The 19,935-nt window shown below is 36.6% G+C and overlaps 1 protein-coding gene across 4 annotated transcripts in view; it reads right to left on the bottom strand.

Annotated features, from left to right (window-relative positions):
* Nucleotides 1-19,935, bottom strand: part of CARNMT1 (carnosine N-methyltransferase 1) — a 50,790-nt gene that overhangs the window by 11,181 nt on the left and 19,674 nt on the right. For all 4 annotated transcript variants that reach the window (XM_032636183.1, XM_032636181.1, XM_032636180.1 and 1 more), the window contains exons 4-6: nt 7,552-7,692; nt 6,425-6,603; nt 4,293-4,406 (exon numbers count right to left, since the gene is read on the bottom strand). In XM_032636183.1, the coding sequence (XP_032492074.1) occupies nt 4,293-4,406; nt 6,425-6,603; nt 7,552-7,692 (434 nt within the window). The remainder of the gene's footprint in view (nt 1-4,292; nt 4,407-6,424; nt 6,604-7,551; nt 7,693-19,935) is intronic.

Here is a 19,935-nt window from a genome sequence, read left to right as displayed (position 1 = left end):
TAAACATGAACTGTGTCTATAGACATAGAAGGGTACAAACATATACTTCTAAAAAGGCCTAGAAGCAATACCATCACAGTGGTAAAATCCAGATTTTCATTTCTACATACCATTCCCCACTAAAAGGAACCAGGAATCCTTGGGAAAAATGACTGACTTCAGGGATCTCAGGCAGAAAAAGTATAAGATGAGCCTGGTATACCTGGTTATGCCAGAACGGAGGTGTTCAAAAAATGACAGGGATATGTCAAAAGGACACAGGAGCCAGCTTGAAGGAGATCCCATTTACCAAATCTGGGATAAGTTGATTTAAACCATTTATATCCTTAAGGTTCTAAAAGTTCCAGTTAAGAGACAGAGATTATTAGATTGGATAGTGAAAGAAAATTTAACTGTATGCTGTATATAAGAGACGTATCTAAAACATAAAGATACAGAAAGGATTTAAGAGAAAAAGATCCACCATACGATTATTAAAAGCTAGTGTAGGACTTCCCTGGTGGCGCAGTGGTTAAGAATCCACCTGCCAATGCAGGGGACACGGGTTCGAGCCCTGGTCCAGGAAGATGCCACATGCCGTGGAGCAACTAAGCCTGTGCACTGCAACTACTGAGCCTGCACTCTAGAGCCCACGAGCCACAACTACTGAGCCTACATGCCAAAATTACTGAAGCCCGTGCACCTCCAGCCTGTGCTCCACAACAAGAGAAGCCACCGCAATGAGAAGCCCGCGCACTGCAACGAAGAGTAGCTCCCACTCGCCACAACCAGAGAAAGCCTGCGCGCAGCAACAAAGACCCAATGAAGTCAAAAATAATTAAAAAAAAAAAAAAAGCTCATGTAGCTATACTGACATGCCCACTTAAAGAAACATGGCTTGCATCTGTGCAAAACAGACAGCTGGCACTCAAACTCCAGCAAGAAGTTTTATAGGCAGGGTAGGGAGGTGTTGGGGGTAGGAGTAGGGTGAACTGGTGGTCACTGCCTGATCATTTTCCAATGCAGACTTTTAATTAATCCTCTTCTTTTCTGTCCTACATTTCATACTCACTCTCTACTAGGCCATGCTTTCATAAATTCTGCTCGTTTTCCATTTACTTTTTCCAGGGAATTAAACTTCTGGTCTCCTGCCGGAGCATGGACTGGAAGGGGGCATAAGGTAGGCATCTTGGTTACATAAGAGGTCAACTGTTTCCTAAATATAGATTTTTCAACTTATGTTGTTTTCATTTGGTGCTTCATTTTCCAGGGTTATTCCACGTCAACCAGCTCTATTCACGTTGGTTTCTTTGCACAACTTATCCACCTACCCCATCTTCTGAAATACTGTTACATTCTTTTGTCCCCTGATGCCATCCCTGCCATTATTTGTTCGTGTGTTTTATACCTTTTTATAAACTGTAACAAGATCTCAGTGAGGAGATAACGTATGTGTTCAATAATCCACCTTTTATAGGAAATCGTTCACGTTTTTAAAAATTCTGTAGGTTTACAGTGCTTTCAAATCTGATAGGCTCCATTTCTCATTACGCTTTACAAAGACCTCCTTTGGTACTTTAACCTGTTTATTCTTCCAGATGAAGTTAGATTCAATTTGCTAATTCCCTGCCCTCCACTATCCAACTATAAATGTATCAGTGCATGGGCACAGACACGCACACCTACACCCCCACTTTTAAAAATAAATTCTGTATAAATGCATTTAAGGGATACTGATCACCATGAAAAACTGAAAAACGGTTGCACAGGATACACAGGCATTCTTCTGCATTTTGCCAGATCAGAGCCTTTCCCAAAGGACATATGCATAAGAGTTCCCTTGAAAAGCTCACTAGTTTTCCAGAACCTAGGAAACATTAAAGTGAATACCTTAAATACCTCTTAAAGCATTTTATAAATTAATAATATTCCCAACTCTAATCTCATATAATGTCGCAAATTTTTCATTACAATTTAACTTCCAATGTAACTTTTTAGTATTCCAGAATGGCTAGCAGTTACCTCTCTCATTACATATGAGTATGCTGACATTCTGGTCTATGTAAGCATGATTAGGGTGAAACTGTCCCCGAAGGGCTGGGGACACACTCTCAGTTTACAGATAAAACTAATTTTCCAAGTCCACATGGCTGAAGCCGAAACCATAGGAATGTTATGAATTTACCAATATAAATGCCATTTTATTAAGTCCCTTGGCAGCAAACTTCTGTGGCATCTTAACATTACTTTGATCCTGATTTCAAATTCTGAAACAATACATCCATTCATACACCTAACAGTTGCTAAATATTCACTCCAAGTGAGGAAGAGGCATTAGATTCCTGCCCTCATCAAGCTTAAAGACTAGTAGGGGAAACAAAAAGATGACTGAGTATACCACAATGTGTTAAATGCTAGGGACAGATTCTGTGAGAATATAAAAGAGAAATACAGGATATTTAACCCAATCTGAAAGGATCTCCTGAGCTGAGTGTTAAAGAGCATAGGGAAGAGCCAAATGAAAACAGAGAAGAAAAAGAAAGGGCTTCCTAGGCCAGAGGACTAGCACCTGAGGTCAGGGCAGCGGCAGTAAAAAAGAAAAGAAAAAATTGAAGCCGAGACACAAGATAGAAGAAAGATCACAAAGGGCACTACACATCCAGAAGAGTTTAGGTTACCAACAAAGTTAGACTTTTATGCAGGGAGTCTGTCAGGGATAGATTTGCACATTGGGAAGATAACTCTGGTGGTAAACGGAGAAACTGAAAGAGGTGTAGAGGGTTGAAGATAACTTGAAAGCAGGGATACTCTTAAGAAAACTACTGCATTAATCCAGGCAAGCGACGATGAGGGCCTGGACTGGGGCATTAGCACAAGGCTAGAGCAATGGTTTTTGATCAAGGGTAGTTTTGCATTTTTGGCTGTCACAACTGGGGAAGTACTACTGGAATCTAATAGGTACAAGCCAGGGATGCTGTCAACCATCCTACAGTGTACAGGACAAACCCCCAACCCCCAAAGGACTGCACAGTCAGAATAACGCTAAGTTCTAGACTGACCCAGCACAAGCCTGCAGAGGTGGCTGATTAGGCATTCAAGGGGTTGGATGGGGGCTGTCAGCCTGTCTCTGCCATATATAAGCTCCACAACCTTTCTGCTAGTTACTTAACCCAAGATTCAGTTTCTTCAATTATAGAATAGCAATAATCCCATTTCAACATAGGGCTGTTTTGAGACTAAACAAGGTATTTTTAAGTGGCTAACATAATGCCTAACCCACAGGGAGCAAATACCCAGTAGGTAATGTTATCTGTCAATCATTCCTCAGGAAAAAGAATACTTTTCTTTTAAGGAAGACCCAAGGTTAGAGATATTTGCTTCATATCATGGCTACAGTTTACAGCTGCTCTCATCTTTCCTATGGACTTCTAAAGAGAAGTCTGGAAAAGACCTACTACTACCTGTAGGCTTAGTCCTACTGGCTAAATCTCTGGTAAAGTCAAATCATTAAAGAGAGCACGTAACAGAACCCACCAACAAAACTACGCCAATACTGAAGACACCAAGGACTCAATGTTTATCTGACTTTTATGTAATATAAAGTCTTCCTTAGTATGGATTATATATCCTACTAAAAAAGACAAGTATATTTACCTTGATTATCATTATTCTCCCTTTATTTTAAAGGAAGAGTATAAAATTGGCAATTTCCCTTAGATTCTAGATGGGAAGGACCACGTCATACTCATTATTTGATTTCTAGCACGTGGCAATAGGATGCAGTAAAAAGGTTTTTGCATAAATTAAATTATATTTCTAACCTTTCTTAAACTCAAGGTAGTCACAAAAGTTATCATACCTACTCTTTTCCTAGTATGTATATGTACTGGGGAGGAGGTTTCCATGGGAGAGATTAAGTGCTTTCCCTCAAATGTTTCATTACAGAAATAAAAAAAGAACACTTCCTTCTTAAAGGAAGTGCTGTCTCCATGGAATGGAGGGTGGGGAAGATGAGGGAACGATTAAAGTCAAGTTAATAGTTAGTACCTCTTCGAAATTATGACTGCTGTGAGACTGACCTAGTATGAATATACAAATTTTGGGGGTTCTACTGCTTTTAGAGGAACTAACCATGACTGGAGGAACTGTACCACTAACTAGAATGCAGTCTAAAGGAAACTGCGGAGGTTTTAAAACATGTATGACATAATTACAGCTTCCATGAACATTTAGTACTGTGAAGTTACCAAATGCAGAACAGCTCTAAGTACTCAGAGTAATGTGTAAATTCTAATAAATACTGAGGAACTTACCTAGATTTATCCAAATTCCACCTGGTTTGAGTATTTTCCATATTGTGTCAATATAATCAATTACATTGTGAGCTGTGTCTATGAAGAAACAGGTAGCAATACAGTCCCAGGTACCTATTCAAGGAAAATCAAATTACTACATGTTATATTATTTTGCCTTTCTTTTAATGAATTCTATAAAGGTACCAGTTACCTCTTTACAGACGATGAATATTTCATTTAACTGCAGGGGTACAGAAGCTAAACTCTTCCAATCAAGGCTACCAAATAATCATTTATGAGATACTTTTTTTACTTTTTACTTTTATTACTAATTTGATAAGGTAATCAATTTGGAAATCATTTTTGATAACCTATATCACTATATCCTTACCAAATAATATTTATAAGAGTTTTGTTTATAATCTTTTCGACTTCTAGCCTTCATTTTAAATCAGTTAAGATGAAATAATATTTGAATTTTAAGTTGTGATTTAAACCAGTGTTAGCTACCAATTCCGGAAGGTTTCAAAAAGACTGCACGCATTTGCTGCCAATTGAGAAATGAATGGCATCAGAATACATAAGCATCCACCAGTACTTGGGAGAACTGCCAGTTGAAAAGGGGGATTGGGGGCAGTCAGCAGCAGTGGGTGGGAACCCAGCAGAGAACTCTGTTTGCCTTCTGGAGGCTGTGGCCTGGCACAGAGACAGAAGAGACTGCATTGAAGGTGGCTGTCTGTACAAATAAGGCACTTGATCCAACTGCGGATTACCTTCACCATCTCCTCTTTCAAACCTGCTCCAGAAGAAAGTCACTTTTACTTGACAAAGCAATGTTTTCCATTATTTCACTCCTATTTTGAGACCCTGCTCCCTAACTTACCCCCCGCACCTAACACCTTCTATCTCCCTCCTTCTACCTTCAGAGTGCAGGTTTTCACAAGGTCAGCGTTCAGGGAAAAACAAACAAAAACTTTACTATCTTGTTCCTCTCCCACTCTAATCTCTCCAAGGCCTCCCATTTCTCTCAGAACACAAAGTCTTCGCTGTGGCCTATGAGTCAGCCCCCCCAAACCCACTCCAACCTCATCTCCCATCATTTGCCCACTGCTTAGCACACCCCAGCCAAACTGACCCTCTTACTCTTCTTGAGCAGAACAAGCGTCCTTCCCACCCCCTAAATCTTCTTTCCTTTGCCATTCCCCCTGCAACTCTTTCCCCCACATATCTGAATGGCTTGCTTCTTCATTCCTTTGAGGTTCTCTGCTCAATCTTTCTTCTTAAGTTCCCTTTTTAGAAAGACCTTCCCTGGGAATTCTATATAAACCAGCAGTCTCTCCCCAGTCACTCATTATCCCCTTTACCCTGCCTTATTTTTTCTTCCTCACAATATTAATTTGTTATCGCCTCTCTCTCCGAACTAGAATATGGGTTCCCTGTGCACAGGGGCTTTGTTTTGCTCACTGCTGTCTTTGCAATGCCTGCTACTTAGCAGGTACTCAACAAATACCTGTTAAATGAATGAACTTGCTGACCCCTCAGCCTTCTATTTTTCTTCTTCCTTTTATTGCCAATCCCTCTCTCCTCTTTCCCCATTATCATCTCCCTTTCTCTAATGCCTAGCTCAAATTTCTTCAACATTTTGCCAGGCTGAAGTCCAAACTTCATAGCCTGATTATAAAGGTCATCCACAATCTGGAACCAACCTACTTCTCTAGCCGTATCTCCCATTAAATCCCCAAATGTCCTTTTTCCTTCCAGTAAGGCTATTCTACCATCCCCGATTACCTTACTCATTCATATCTTTGTACCTCTGAATGCCATTCCTCCCTATCCTTCAAGTCACAGCCTCGCCACGAAGAGCTCACTTCTCACACTAACCTACTTCCATCTTTATTGTATTCATTACTCAACCTTTGTTTACATGTTGTCTTATATTAATAGACCCAACAGATTCTAAATTTCTTAATTGTGGGATCTCATATTTCTTTACATTACCCATCACTGCCTTATACATAACTTTGAAAATATTCTAAATTGTCGTTGAAGTATACCTTATATTCTATCGTCAAAATGAATGACCACAACGTTGGCCTAGTATAAAATTAGCTCATTAAATTTAGAATAAAGCATGTGATCTTTGGACTTACTGCATTCTGAGTATATCTCCTGAAAATCTCCTGCTGTCATAGAAAAGTTAGAACCGGGAGGAAGACTGTGGGGGTCAACATCAGGGAAAAAAATGGGTCGAATCTGATCAGCTGACCTCCGGTTATTGCTAAACTGATGAATCCAGGGATAAAGCTTATATTTATTAATTTCAGAACATCTGCAAAATATGAGCATAAAATTCAGTGTTAACTAAATATTTTACCAGGGAAATCTACTTTAAACACTAAAATATAATCTGTTTGATTGAAGATTTACTTATATAATTAATACTTAAAAGTGCTACCACTACACTCCACCCAATTATCTGAAACTCCACATAGGCATGTAGATGAGTAACCAATCACGGATTAAAACACAGAAACAAAATTAAGGTAAATTCAGATATATAAATGTGCTATTTTCACTCAAATTTTTAAAAATATATCACTGAAACTCAAGCTCAAGTAAAAAAGTCTAAGTATTTTTTTCAAAGAAGGTATGGGTTTTGTTTGTTACCTAATTATTTTAATTATTTTGTACAGCACTCTCCTTTCTACCTTCTCACTATCCCCTAACTCACACTGCTACCAAGACAACACATTATTTAAACAAGGCAGCCATTTATTTTTTCTCTAACACACCTCTTCTGGCTTTAAAAACTCTTTTCCACTACTTTCTAAATGAGGCCACAGAAGTTCTGCGAGATCTTTCCAACTAAGATATGTGAGCCATTTATAAGAATTTGACTAAGAAAAAAATTATGATTGCTACATTATAATCTTACTCCACTAAAGAAACAAAGGGGTGAATAAGTTTAAGGAACAATAAGAAAATACTCCTTCCAGGACAATACTTAGCCCAAAATTCTGCAGAGAAATCATTTCAGTTTCATGAAGTACCCAATCACTTTTTAAAATATCACTTACCCATCCCATTCAACATTCTGTTAACTAGGCAACTAATTAAAGTAGTAATTGTATAAGCAACTTAATTTCAATCAGAAACATTTATGATATATACCATATTTAAACACTACGTACTTATCTTCAAATTCAGAATTCTGCAAAAATAGGTAAGTCAATCTGATTGAGAAATTACTATTTCCAGCAAAAAGTAAATTAAATACCTGTTGAGTACAAAGTTGGAAGAAAAGAGCATAAAAAAACTCCATTCATTTCCTTGACAAGCATAACCTAGCATAGCTATTTCCCAGGCCAGTCTTCCTAGTCCAGCACCAGGTACCAGAATATTTACTTTAGAAGGATCCCTGAAATGAAATAAGGCAATTATGTCCAACCCCTCAAAGAAAAGGGGAAAAAAAAATAGACAAAATCCATATTAACAACTAAAAACTTAAGATATTTAGTAAGAATAAGCTCACTCAAGACTCTGACTTCTTAAATTTGAGAAATACTTCTAAATATCAGTGAGAAATAAGGATATAAAGAATTATCAAATGTTCAGTTGTTGTTTTAGGGTTTTATCCCCAAAGTATTATTTTTAAGAAGAAAAAGGAGTCGCCTTATATCCAAGACTTATGAAGACACTCATATTCCTAGTAGCTATCACCTATCTGGGAAGACAAATTATTCCAAAAGGATCCCTATACATACAAAAAGACTGAACAAAATTATTTTAGCATATGAGACAGTAAAACAAGACATAACTTTATTTCTGAATTCTATATGTAATACAATGGTTTATGTGACCAAATTAAGTACAAGCAGATTTTAATGTGTCAGGTCTCTCCTTAAAATCTTATATATTTCAATTGGCAAAAGAAGCTGGAGCTGGGATATTCTCATGGGGAAAATGGGGAGCTGCCTTCTAATTGAGCATATATGATGGCAAACATATCACACCAAACCAGAGGTTCACAATCAAACTGTTCTCCACTTATTAGCATCACTCTACCATCACAAATTTCCTTTACTGTAACATCTGTCATTCTATTTTCAGACCACTGAAAAGCCTTAGCACAGCAAAGACTTTTCTCAGTACTTCTGGCAAATCAACATAAGCCTAAGGAAACTAAAATGTGTTCTTGTGAAAAACCAGAGAAAAATGTGTATAATCAGCTGTCATTGTGTCAATTAAAAAGGAATTTCATTATTGTCTGTATTCCCCAAATTTAGCTCATAAGTCAAATCCAATTTCCAAGTCTACTCCCATGAACAATTCTTTTTTATCTTTAAATTGTATGGGCTTTAAGTTTGATGTGCTCCAAATGGCAACAGGACTTTTTACTAGTAGCCCATATGATAACCGTTAGCATTTCCCACTTTGAAATGAAAAGAAACAAATAGAACTATGGGGCTTCTGAAAATTCAGTCTACAAATACAGTAACAAGGGAATTTGCCCAGCGCCCTTCAATCTTAAATAACTATATATGGAACAGGTATTTGTATAAAAATCGCAACAAAGTCTATTTAGTCTGTTTTACTGCTGAATTTTATATATACAATAAGGCATAAACTGAAATTTGTTAAAAATGATTTCTGACAAATAGGCTTAATATGATTAGTAAGATATTCTTTAATACTTGACATGGACAAACTAATGCCAAGGTGCCTTATAATAGTTTTCACTAAAATAAAATAGAATGTTTCCTTTTCATTCCAGACTATATGCAATATGTTTGTATGTGCGAACACTAATTTTTAATAAAGAGAATGGGTACACGCTCTCATTCTATTCAGGCCTACCTATATCAGTTATCTAACATGAACATATATATTTTTAATACTAGAATCTGAAAAACTCCTAGCTGTAGGACTCTATGCTAGCCCTTGTATAAAGGACCGGCCACTGTCATTTTCTACTCCCCACCAGACCCACCAAAACACTTACTCTCCAGAACTACTACCTCTTTTCTTTTCCCACTTCCCATTTGCCCAATCAAAATCATGAGTTTTTTTACAAGTGGCTGTTTTCAGCTTAGATTTTTTTTTAAAAATCAAGGTAATGCAACAGAAAGTAAAAGGATCTGGAAGTAAATTCATAGAGTATTTAAATTTTTATTAAAAAAATCACTAATAATCAATTTCTGAACGGCTCATAATCTGAGTAAAAGATTACCATGCAGAAATTAGAAATCACGTCAAACTTAAGGGAAAGGTGTGTTAATAACTGTACTAATATTTATTTTGTTCACTTAAAGAAAGTTAATTTTATGATAGCTATTACCAAATACTTCCAAACTGATCAGGCCTATAGAACTCTTTATCCCTACCTTGTGGCAGAAAGTTTCTATATAAAAATGCTATTAAAAGGCTGTCATAAAGCCATGGAATACAGAATACATCAAGCATTACCTTAAGAGTTAGTAGAGATTACTACAGATCTATCAAGAGTTAGTAGAGATTACTATAGATCTATCAATTATTTGTATTACAGAAAGAAAAAAGAAGGATTTTAGTGGGAATATTAAAGGAGACACATTAAAACAAATTCTCTAAGAATGGAAAAAATGATCAAGAATCAAGCACTGAATGGGAGAATTTTTCCCCAAATCTTTGTTCTTAGCTAGATTTTTTTTCCCCCAATTGGGTCTTCATATAAGGGATATTAACAGCATACAAGAAAGTCCCTCTAAACACAATGTGTATAAAACTAAGGCACTCTAAAAGGCATTTTCTAGTATGAGTTCTTATAAAGTCAAGGGCATTTCTACTCTGTGGAGAATAAGAGACATATAAGTCTAAGTATAGACCTTAATGGTGAACTGACTTTAAACTTAGAAAACCGGGAATAGAGCCATATGACTAATATGTGCCTCAGTAATCAAATGTTGCCTGTTTGAGATTCTCGGCAAAAAACTGGCAAGCAAACAAGTTTATGTAGTCATTAAGGCCCAACTATGGAGAAGCAGTATATTCACTACAAATTTAACACCTCTGATAATAGTGGGAAAAGTTTCAATGGTTTCCCAGACAAGCAAGAATGAAGACGACAGAGAGCCCCTGTGTGTCTGAAGAGGTCGTGGATCATGTTTGCACCAACCTTTGTGATCCAACTATTTTACCAGCAGGAAATGTTCTTGAAAGAAGTTTCCTTTATTGTACACAGAATGATTTTTGCATAGCAGCTGCAAATCAGCAAATTCCAACACACAAAATTCTTTTTCTCGGTGTGTCAGCAGAGTGACACTTAGCTGACCCCTGGTGATAGGAGTATGCACAACTTTCAAGCAGCAAAAGTGCTGGGTTCTATGTGAATCACAGCAATTCACATGGTAAAAGCCACAACTCATTTGTGGCTACTAAATATTCAAAATGTGGTTAGTTCTAATTGAGATGTGTTTCAAGTATAAAATAAATACCAGATTTCATAGACTTAGTATAAAAAAGGAATGTAAAATATCTCATTAATAACCTTGTATACTGATTATATGTTAATATATTTTAGATATAGTGGGTTATTAAAGTATATTATTAATTTCACCTGTTTCCATTTACACTTCTTATGTGACTACGAGAAAATTTAAAGTAACACAGGCAATTTGCATTGTATTTCTGTTGAACAGTGCTGGTCCATACAGAGAAATCATAAAAACACAATTCTGAGCAAAAAAAAAATTGTGAAATGACACCACAAACCATTATATGACCTTTTAAAACACACAGAACACAATGTGTTGTTTATGTACATGTATATAGACACGTAGCTAATGCAGGAAGGTAAGATTAGAGTAACAAATTTATATTAGTTGTTATCTCTGGAAAGAGAGAAGAATGTGCTCTGTATTGTTTGCAGGGCACTTTCAAGTGTATCTGTAATGTTTCTTTTAAAAAATACAGAAAAAAGAGATCTGAAGCAACTATGGCAAAATGTCAAGGTTTAATAGAGTTGGATGTTGAAACACTTTTTATTCAAACTAGAAAGTGGGTTAGAAATCAGAATTAGTGTCTAGCCCCTTCAAAAATATGGTCCCAACTTACTTATCTACTCCCAATAAAGAACTCCATATATCAGCAAGACAACTTCTCATCCATTTCAGAAAACACTTTCTCACCTTAATCTTTAGAGCTCCTATAGAAACTGAGCTTAAATTATCACCGAATCTATAAAGTCTTTCTTTTTCCAAATATCCCAGGCAAAGCTTTAAGTCACTTCTCAATGCTTTCAGTACTTCATTCATATCTCTGTTATAGTTTATATACCTAGCTCATCACTTTGCTTCTTTCATTTAATACAGGGGTCAGCAACTATGACCCACTAGCCAATCACCTGTAATTGCAAATAAGGTTTTAGAACACAGCCATGTCCAGTCATTTATGTATTGTCTATGGTTGCATTCCCATGACAAGAGAGCGAAATAGTCAGTCCCCAGAGACCACATTGCCTTCAAAATCTAAAATATTTTCTAGCTGGCCCTTTAAGAAAAAGTTTACCAATCCTGATCTAATGTATCTTGAACTTCTTTCCCAATCAGTGCACAGAGCTTTCTTAATCTATTTTATGACTGAATAAGTAGTCCATTGTAATACTGTATAATAATGTATCAAAATTTGATAATTAAGGACAACTAGAGGGCTTCCCTGGTGGCGCAGTGGTTGAGAGTCCGCCTGCCGATGCAGGGGACGCGGGTTCGTGCCCCGGTGCGGGAAGATCCCACATGCCGCCGAGCGGCTGGGCCCGTGAGCCATGGCCGCTGAGCCTGCGCGTCCGGAGCCTGTGTTCCGCAACGGGAGAGGCCACAACAGTGAGAGGCCCGCGTACAGCAAAAAAAAAAAAAAAAAAAAAGGACAACTAGATTGTTTCCAATCTCTTGCTATTATAACATTAAAACTAATATCCTTGGCATAAATAGTTTCCCTCATGTACCTCTGTGGATAGCTTTCCCAAAACTGAACTGCAAGGATCAAAAGATATGCATTAGAATTTTGTTAAAATTACCAAGTTGCGCTCCATAAAATTTTACTAATTTATTCTTCCATCAGCAACACGTTTCCTCACACCTTCAGTAAGTTATATAACTTTTAAATCTTTACAATATAATGGATGAAAATGGCACCTTACTGTGGTTTTTTTTTTGCGGTACGCGGGCCTCTCACTGTTGTGGCCTCTCCCGTTGCGGAGCACAGGCTCCGGACGTGCAGGCTCAGCGGCCATGGCTCACGGGCCCAGCTACTCCGCGGCATGTGGGATCTTCCCGGACCGGGGCACGAACCAGCGTCCCCTGCATCAGCAGGCGGACTCTCAACCACTGCGCCACCAGGGAAGCCCCTTAGTGTGGTTTTTACATTTGCATTTTTGTATGAGATTAAGCACCCTGTATTTCTTTTTCTGTTTACTATTTACACTATTTTTCTACTAGGTTATAGTCTTGAATTGTTTTTCCACTGAGTTATTACTCTAGATTTGTAAGCACTTGAAATCCTGGAATGTAGGTGCTTGAGATCTTGATTTGAAAGAAATCTGAAATACATATCTGTCTTTGGTCTAAGAGGACTTTCTGGATAGAAAAAAGAGACTATTTTCAGTCTCTAAACTACTTTGGCATTATTTGGCAATCTCCATTTGCTCTTTTAAAATGGTTTCTTACAGCTAAAAGTAATCCTTTTTTTTTTTTTTTTTTTTTTTTTTTTTTGCGGTACGCGGGCCTCTCACTGTTGTGGCCTCTCCCGTTGCGGAGCACAGGCTCCGGACGCACAGGCTCAGCGGCCATGGCTCACGGGCCCAGCCGCTCCGCGGCATGTGGGATCTTCCCAGACCGGGGCGTGAACCCGCATCCCCTGCATCGCCAGGCGGACTCTCAACCACTGCGCTACCAGGGAAGCCCAGTAATCCTTTTAAAATGTGTAAATCTTAACAGTTACTATCTCTGATAGGTTAAACAATATGATTTTTTTAAACCCTTTTATATATTATAACTTACATTCTTTATTTCAATCTAAGTGAAAAATGCTTCTTTAAAGCTCATCATATTTCTTCCTAATGCTCAACTATATAAAAGAAAAAATATATTCAATATAGTCAATAGTATATCATTGTCTTCTTGAAGTGTTAGACATATACTGAAATGCAAAGGCATAATAGATTTACCACCCACAAACAAAATATCACTTCAAATTCTTCTAAAATAGAATGGGTTAACAAAATTAAGCTCTAGAAAGTACAGTCCAGAAAATTTCAGGATTCATTAAGAGAATATGATTCTACATGGTTGTGATTTCCCATTTCAAATAGGACTCGTACCTAAGAATCTCTCCTTAGCAACTATAAACTTTATAGCACTAAATTCTTGAGCTAATAACTACTGAAGTGTTTGGCATTCAGCACAATTAAAACAGCATTTCCTTAATTTAAAAATAGACCCCAATATAGATGTTAATCTGTGGCTTCAAAGCTGCTTGTACTTGTAAACTCAGACACTTAAAAATTCTAAACAGGAACAAATTGGACAAACTGATAAGACAAATATGCTTTCATAGGAAATATTATTTTAATGATCACAAGTACAGTTAATTTATGCATATGTAGGTATATTGTTTTTTGCAGACAGCTCAGTTAGAAAAGGCCTTTATTGAAATTTCAAAAAGAAAAGAACACAATCCAAAGGCTAGCTGACATAAATGTAAGTCAAATTCAGCCTGAGTGTAAAAATATAAAATTCTCACGCGCTTGCTGTGGCACAAACAGAATCCTAAAAATTTATCTGAGACCCAAACTTAACCAGGATTTACCTAGAGTCAACCTGGATTCTGAAGGGCTATAATTATTTCCCTTTTCCAGGACTCGGAGTTTACTTTTTATGGCAAAGTTATAACTTTAATATGGATAAAGACTTTGCTGTATTTTATTAGGTTTATTTTTTACATTTTTTTTTAATAGCTCATCTTATCTATTATAAGGAAACCAATCTAAGTTTAACAAGCAAAACAAATGACATAGGAAGAAACATGTAAATTTTCCATTGGGTACCAGAATGCCAAAAATAAAGTTTGATATTTTGGTGCACTTCATTTAAAGTTCATGTATCAATGTCCACTTTTATAACATTGATTACTTTCAGGGAAGGGAAATGGGTAGCTGGGTAGGAAACTTTATATCCTTTGAAACCTTTAAAATTTTGAACCCTGCAAAATGTTTTACCTATTCAAAAAAATTTTTCAATTATTTACTTATTTTAAAGAAACATTAAGAGTTAATGTTAGAAACACTGAGTGAATTCATCCTTTTCTCACCAGTCTACATTGTATCTGCCAACAGTAATAATAATAATAATAACAACAACAATAACAGGGACTTCCCTGGTGGTCCTTCCAATGCAAGGGACGCGGGTTTGATCCCTGGTTGGGGAACTAAGATCCCACATGCCGCGAGTTAACTAAGCCCACGCACCGCAACTACTGTGCCCGTGCACCACAACTAGAGAGCCCACACGCCACAATTACTGAGCCTACGTGCCACAATGAAAGATCCCACGTGCTGCAACTAAGATCCAATGCAGCCAAAAATACATAAATAAATTTTAAAATAATAATAACAATAACAGATAAATAATAGTAAAATAATACTTATGCTAGTTCAGTAAGTACCTTTAACAATGACATGCCTTTTTAGTACAGCTAACATTGTTACGCTGACTGGATACCATGGTAATACACATGATTCAATGATCACTGAGTATGAACGAAATCATGTTTAAAGTGCTAGAAATTATACTGACTTAAGCATTGGACATTCAGCCTTCCAAAAATACCCAAACTTTTGTATACGGCAACAGTAAAAAGTCTTATCCCACAACCTACTTTTCAGAAACAAAGATACTTTGAATTTTGAGAAATACCTGGATTTTATGTTTACGAAAGCTATCAAACTATATTATCCGTTATTTTATAAACAGTATATACATTGAGAGAATGCACCAAGTAGGAACTTTAAGAATATATTTTTGGAAGCAGCAATATTTATAAAAGTTCCTAAAACTGAAAACATATATTTATAAAAAGTATGAAAAATAAGGAAATAATGAGACTAGATTATAATTCTAATAGTTGTAGAATATTTAAGGTAAGACTATCGATAAAAATTAACAAAAAAACTTGTAACATTTATTAAAGTAAACAAAGGTAGGCTTTAAGAATAGAAGAAAATTAATAGAAAAAGGAAAAAAAAACATGATCATTTCATCTGAAAAGGTATTTGACAAAAGGCAACATTCTTTCATGACAAAAACTCTCAGGACAACAGGAATACAGGGAAAATTCCTCAATATAAAAAAGGGTATTTATGAAAAACCCAGAGCTAAATGCCCCCTTTCACCACTGCCATGTATTGTTATGTACTTCCAGAGCTATTTAAATGGGAAAGGAAGAGGTAAAAACTATATTCACAGGCTTCCCTGGTGGCGCAGTGGTTGAGAGTCCGCCTGCCGATGCAGGGGACACGGGTTCGTGCCCCGGTCCGGGAGGATCCCACATGCCGCGGAGCGGCTGGGCCCGTGAGCCATGGCCGCTAAGCCTGCGCGTCCAGAGCCTGCGCTCCGCAACGGGAGAGGCCACAACGGTGAGAGGCCCAAGTACGGCAAAAAAAAAAAAAAAAAAAAAAACTATATTCACAGATGAGATGCTCCTATATGTAGAAAAACACAAAGAATCCAGAAGAAAGCTACTAGAGCTAATAAACAAATCAAGCAGTTGCAGAGTACAAGATGAACACATAAAAAAGTTAGTTCTTTCTATACATCAGCAATGAACAATCAGAAAAGGAAATTAAGAAAACAATTCCATTTACAATAGCATCTAACAGAATTTAAAACTTAGGAATAAATCTAAACAAGGAGGCGTTACATTGAAAACTTGTACACTGAAAACTAAAAAACAAAGCTTAAAGATATTAAAGAACACCTAAATAAATGGAAAGACATCCTGTATTCATGGATAGGAAGATTTAACATTATTAAGATATCAATACACCAAAAACAATCTACCTATTCAACACACTCCCTAACAATATTCCAATAGCCTCTTTCACAGAAATGGAAAAACTGACTCTGAAATTCATATGGAATTGCAAGGAGCCCCAAATAGCCAAAACAATCTTGAAAAAGAATAAAATGTACGAATCACACTTCCTGACTTCCAAACTTGCAAAGTTACAGAAATTTAAATAGTATGGTACTGGCAAAGGGCAGACACATAGACCAATGGAATAGAATAGAGAGTCCAGAAATAAACCGTCACATATGGTCAATTGATTTTCAAGGACGGTGCCAAGACAATTCAATGGGGGGAAAAGACAGTCTTTTTAACAAATGGTGCTGGGAAAACTGGATATTCACATGTAAAAGAATGAAGTCAGACCCTTACCTGATACCATATGCAAAAATTAACTCAAAATGGACCAAATACCTAAGCTTAAGAACTAAAATTATAAAATTCTTAGAAGAGAATATTGGGGAAAATCTTCATGACACTGGATTTGGCAATGATTTAATGGATATGGTATGATAAGCACAGGTAACAAAAGAAAAAACTGATAAGCTGGACTTCAAATTATAAAATTTTGTACATCAAAAGACACTATCAAGAAAGTAAAAACAGCCTACAGAATGGGAGAAAATATTTGCAAATCATATATCTAACAATGGATTAACACATGCAAAAAAAGAAAGAGTCAAATCTTATCACACAATCTTATCTATGAAAATCATCTTCAATCCAGACATAATAAAGTATAAAAATGCATTAATAAAGCCTATGGACAATAAAAATGTAAATTAAAAGCTTGTCAAGTGAGTACTATATATGTCAAGCATTTGAAATCTGAAATCTGAAATATCTGTAGTTGAATATTTGAAATCTGCCTAGTTTTGAAGCCTAAGAATAAACCTCTTTCTAGAAAAAAACATGTCACTAAAAAACTTCTTTCTAAAGCGTATCTGCAGAGCACACACAAAAAGGCAGTGAATTATTACCGATTCTACATCCGAATCTTGTGCATTAGATATCTGGACATGCAGAAATAAGCAGTCATCTTTTTTTTTCTTTTTTAAGTCTGACAACATGGCTGAAATAATGATAAATTCAATTGTGGGGCGTCCAAAGTTACTCGCTTACTGAGCTATTTCTGGGTCTCACACCCAGAACCCTATACACCTGACTGAAGAAATATTTATAGAACTGAACATCAGCAGTGTCATGACTTCATCAACAATGGAATAAAAATTATGAAAGCTTTAAGTGATTAAAAAAAATCAAAAGTATACAACGAATCTATTATCTCTTCAACTGTGTGTTCAGAACATAATTACAGCACAGCATGCCAAAAAACTACTGGTCACAAGCAGAAATACATTGGGTGATTTTCATACTTATTCAGCTAAAGACAATCTACATGGCACACAGACATAAAAGTATTCAAACAAGGTGGACCAGCATCCATTACATGTTAAAGGCTCACTAAATAAAACAGATATTTTAAATTCTTTCAATGGGCTTATCAACAGACTGGCATAATAAAGAATCAGTGAAGTTCAAGTGAAGTCAATAGAAATTATCCGAACTAAAATATAAAACGAGTTAACAGGGAGGGGCAATGTAGAAAAAGAGCCACTTGAAACCTGAGAGACAATAGCAAACAGTTTAATATATATGTAACTGGCAACGCTAAGAGAAAGAAATAGAGAAAAAGGCAGGAGAAACATGTGAAGAGATAAGAGCAAAGAATTATTGATTCGGTGATATATATCTACTCAAACCCCCAAAAGCAAAGCCAACCTCAAGTGGGAGAAACACAAAGAAAACCACATCTAGTCACACTGCTGACAAAGGTGGGGAATGGGGTGAAGAGAATGACGAGTAACTGTTTAATGGGTATGGGATTTATTCTGGGTTGATGAAAACGTTTTAGAAGTATACAGAGATGATGGATGCACAATACTGTGAATGTACTAATGCCACTTAATTGTTTCCTTTAACATGGTTACTTTGAAACCACAATGAAACAAATCCTGCCAACAACCTGAGTGAGCTTGGAAGTCAATGCTTCTACAGTCAAGCCTCTAGATGAGAACACAGCCCAGCAGACATCTTGATTACAGTCTTATAAGATCCTATACAGAGAACTCAGTGAAGCCATGCCCAGACTTTTGACCCACAGAAACTATGAAATAATAAATATGTGTTGTTTTAAGCAGTTAAATTTATGGTATTTTGTTGCACAGCAACCAATATACATTTACCTTTCAGATGCAGCAATTCCACATCTAAGAATTTACACTAAAGATACATCTCCAAAAATACAAAAATATACATGCACAAGGTTATTAACTGTAGCATTATAATTGCAAGATACTGCCAGCTACTTTACTTAAATAACCAAATATAGGAGACTGGTTGAAGTATTCTGAAACTGTTTAAAAAAAAAAAAAGATTGAGTAAGATTTCCATGAACTGATACAGAGCTAATCGAGGATTAAGTGGAAAAAGGCAAGTGCAAAATAAAATATATAGTATGCTCCATTTTGTGTATGAAAAAGGGGGTACTTAAAAAGAAAAAAGTACTTATCTGCTTACTTCCATAAAAAAAAACCAGGGACTTCTCCGGTGGCACAGTGGTTGAGAGTCCACCTGCCAATGCAGGGGACATGGGTTCGAGCCCTGGTCTGGGAAGATCCCACATGCCATGGAGCAACTATGCCCATGTGCCACAACTACTGAGTCTGTGCTCTAGAGCTCGTGAGCCACAACTACTGAAGCCCGAGCGTCTAGAGCCCATGCTCTGCAATGAGAGAAGCCGCCGCAATGAGAAGCCCGCGCACCACGACGAAGAGCAGCCCCCGCTCACCGCAACTAGAGAAAGCCTGCGCTCAGCAACGAAGACCCAACGTGGTGAAATTAATTAATTAATTAATTTTTTTTTAAAAAAGAAGAGAAACAGTAACTAAACAGTGGGAAAACCAAAAAACATCTTGATTAGAATCATCAATGATGGGCTAACAGACTTTGCATGTCTCTGAAGGTGATATCCTGAAAAGGATACAACATCAATTATCTATTATTTTGAGAGAGGACATATAATCTAGATCTAATCATGAAGAAACATCAGACAATGTCAAACTGAGGAAGAGTCTATAAAATAACTTACTTGTATTCTTCAAAAATGTTAATGTCATGAAAGTCAAAAAAGGCCTAGGAACTGTTCCAGATTAAAGACATTAGAATTAAACATAACACAATATCCTGGATTGGATCCCAAACTGTACAGAAAAATAAGTGTCATAAAGGACATTATTAGGATAATTTATGAAACTTAAATATAGACCATTGATTAGAAAGCAGTAACCAAGTTTAAATGTCCTCAATCTGGTAACTGCACTATATGCTTATGTAAGTATCATTGTTCTTAAGGAAAAAAACTCAAGTATTAAGCAGTGAAAAAGCATGATATATGGAAACTAATCTCTCAAATAGTTTAAGTAATTATCGTGAATATGTACGGCTACAGACTAACACATAAAGGGGGGAAGGAGGAAGGAAGGGAAATAGGAAAGGAAATAAA

Source organism: Phocoena sinus, chromosome 6, assembly GCF_008692025.1.
Source record: "Phocoena sinus isolate mPhoSin1 chromosome 6, mPhoSin1.pri, whole genome shotgun sequence".
Lineage (NCBI taxonomy): Eukaryota > Metazoa > Chordata > Mammalia > Artiodactyla > Phocoenidae > Phocoena > Phocoena sinus.
Note: the sequence above shows the minus strand (reverse complement) of the source record. Positions and strands in the feature narration are given on the sequence as shown.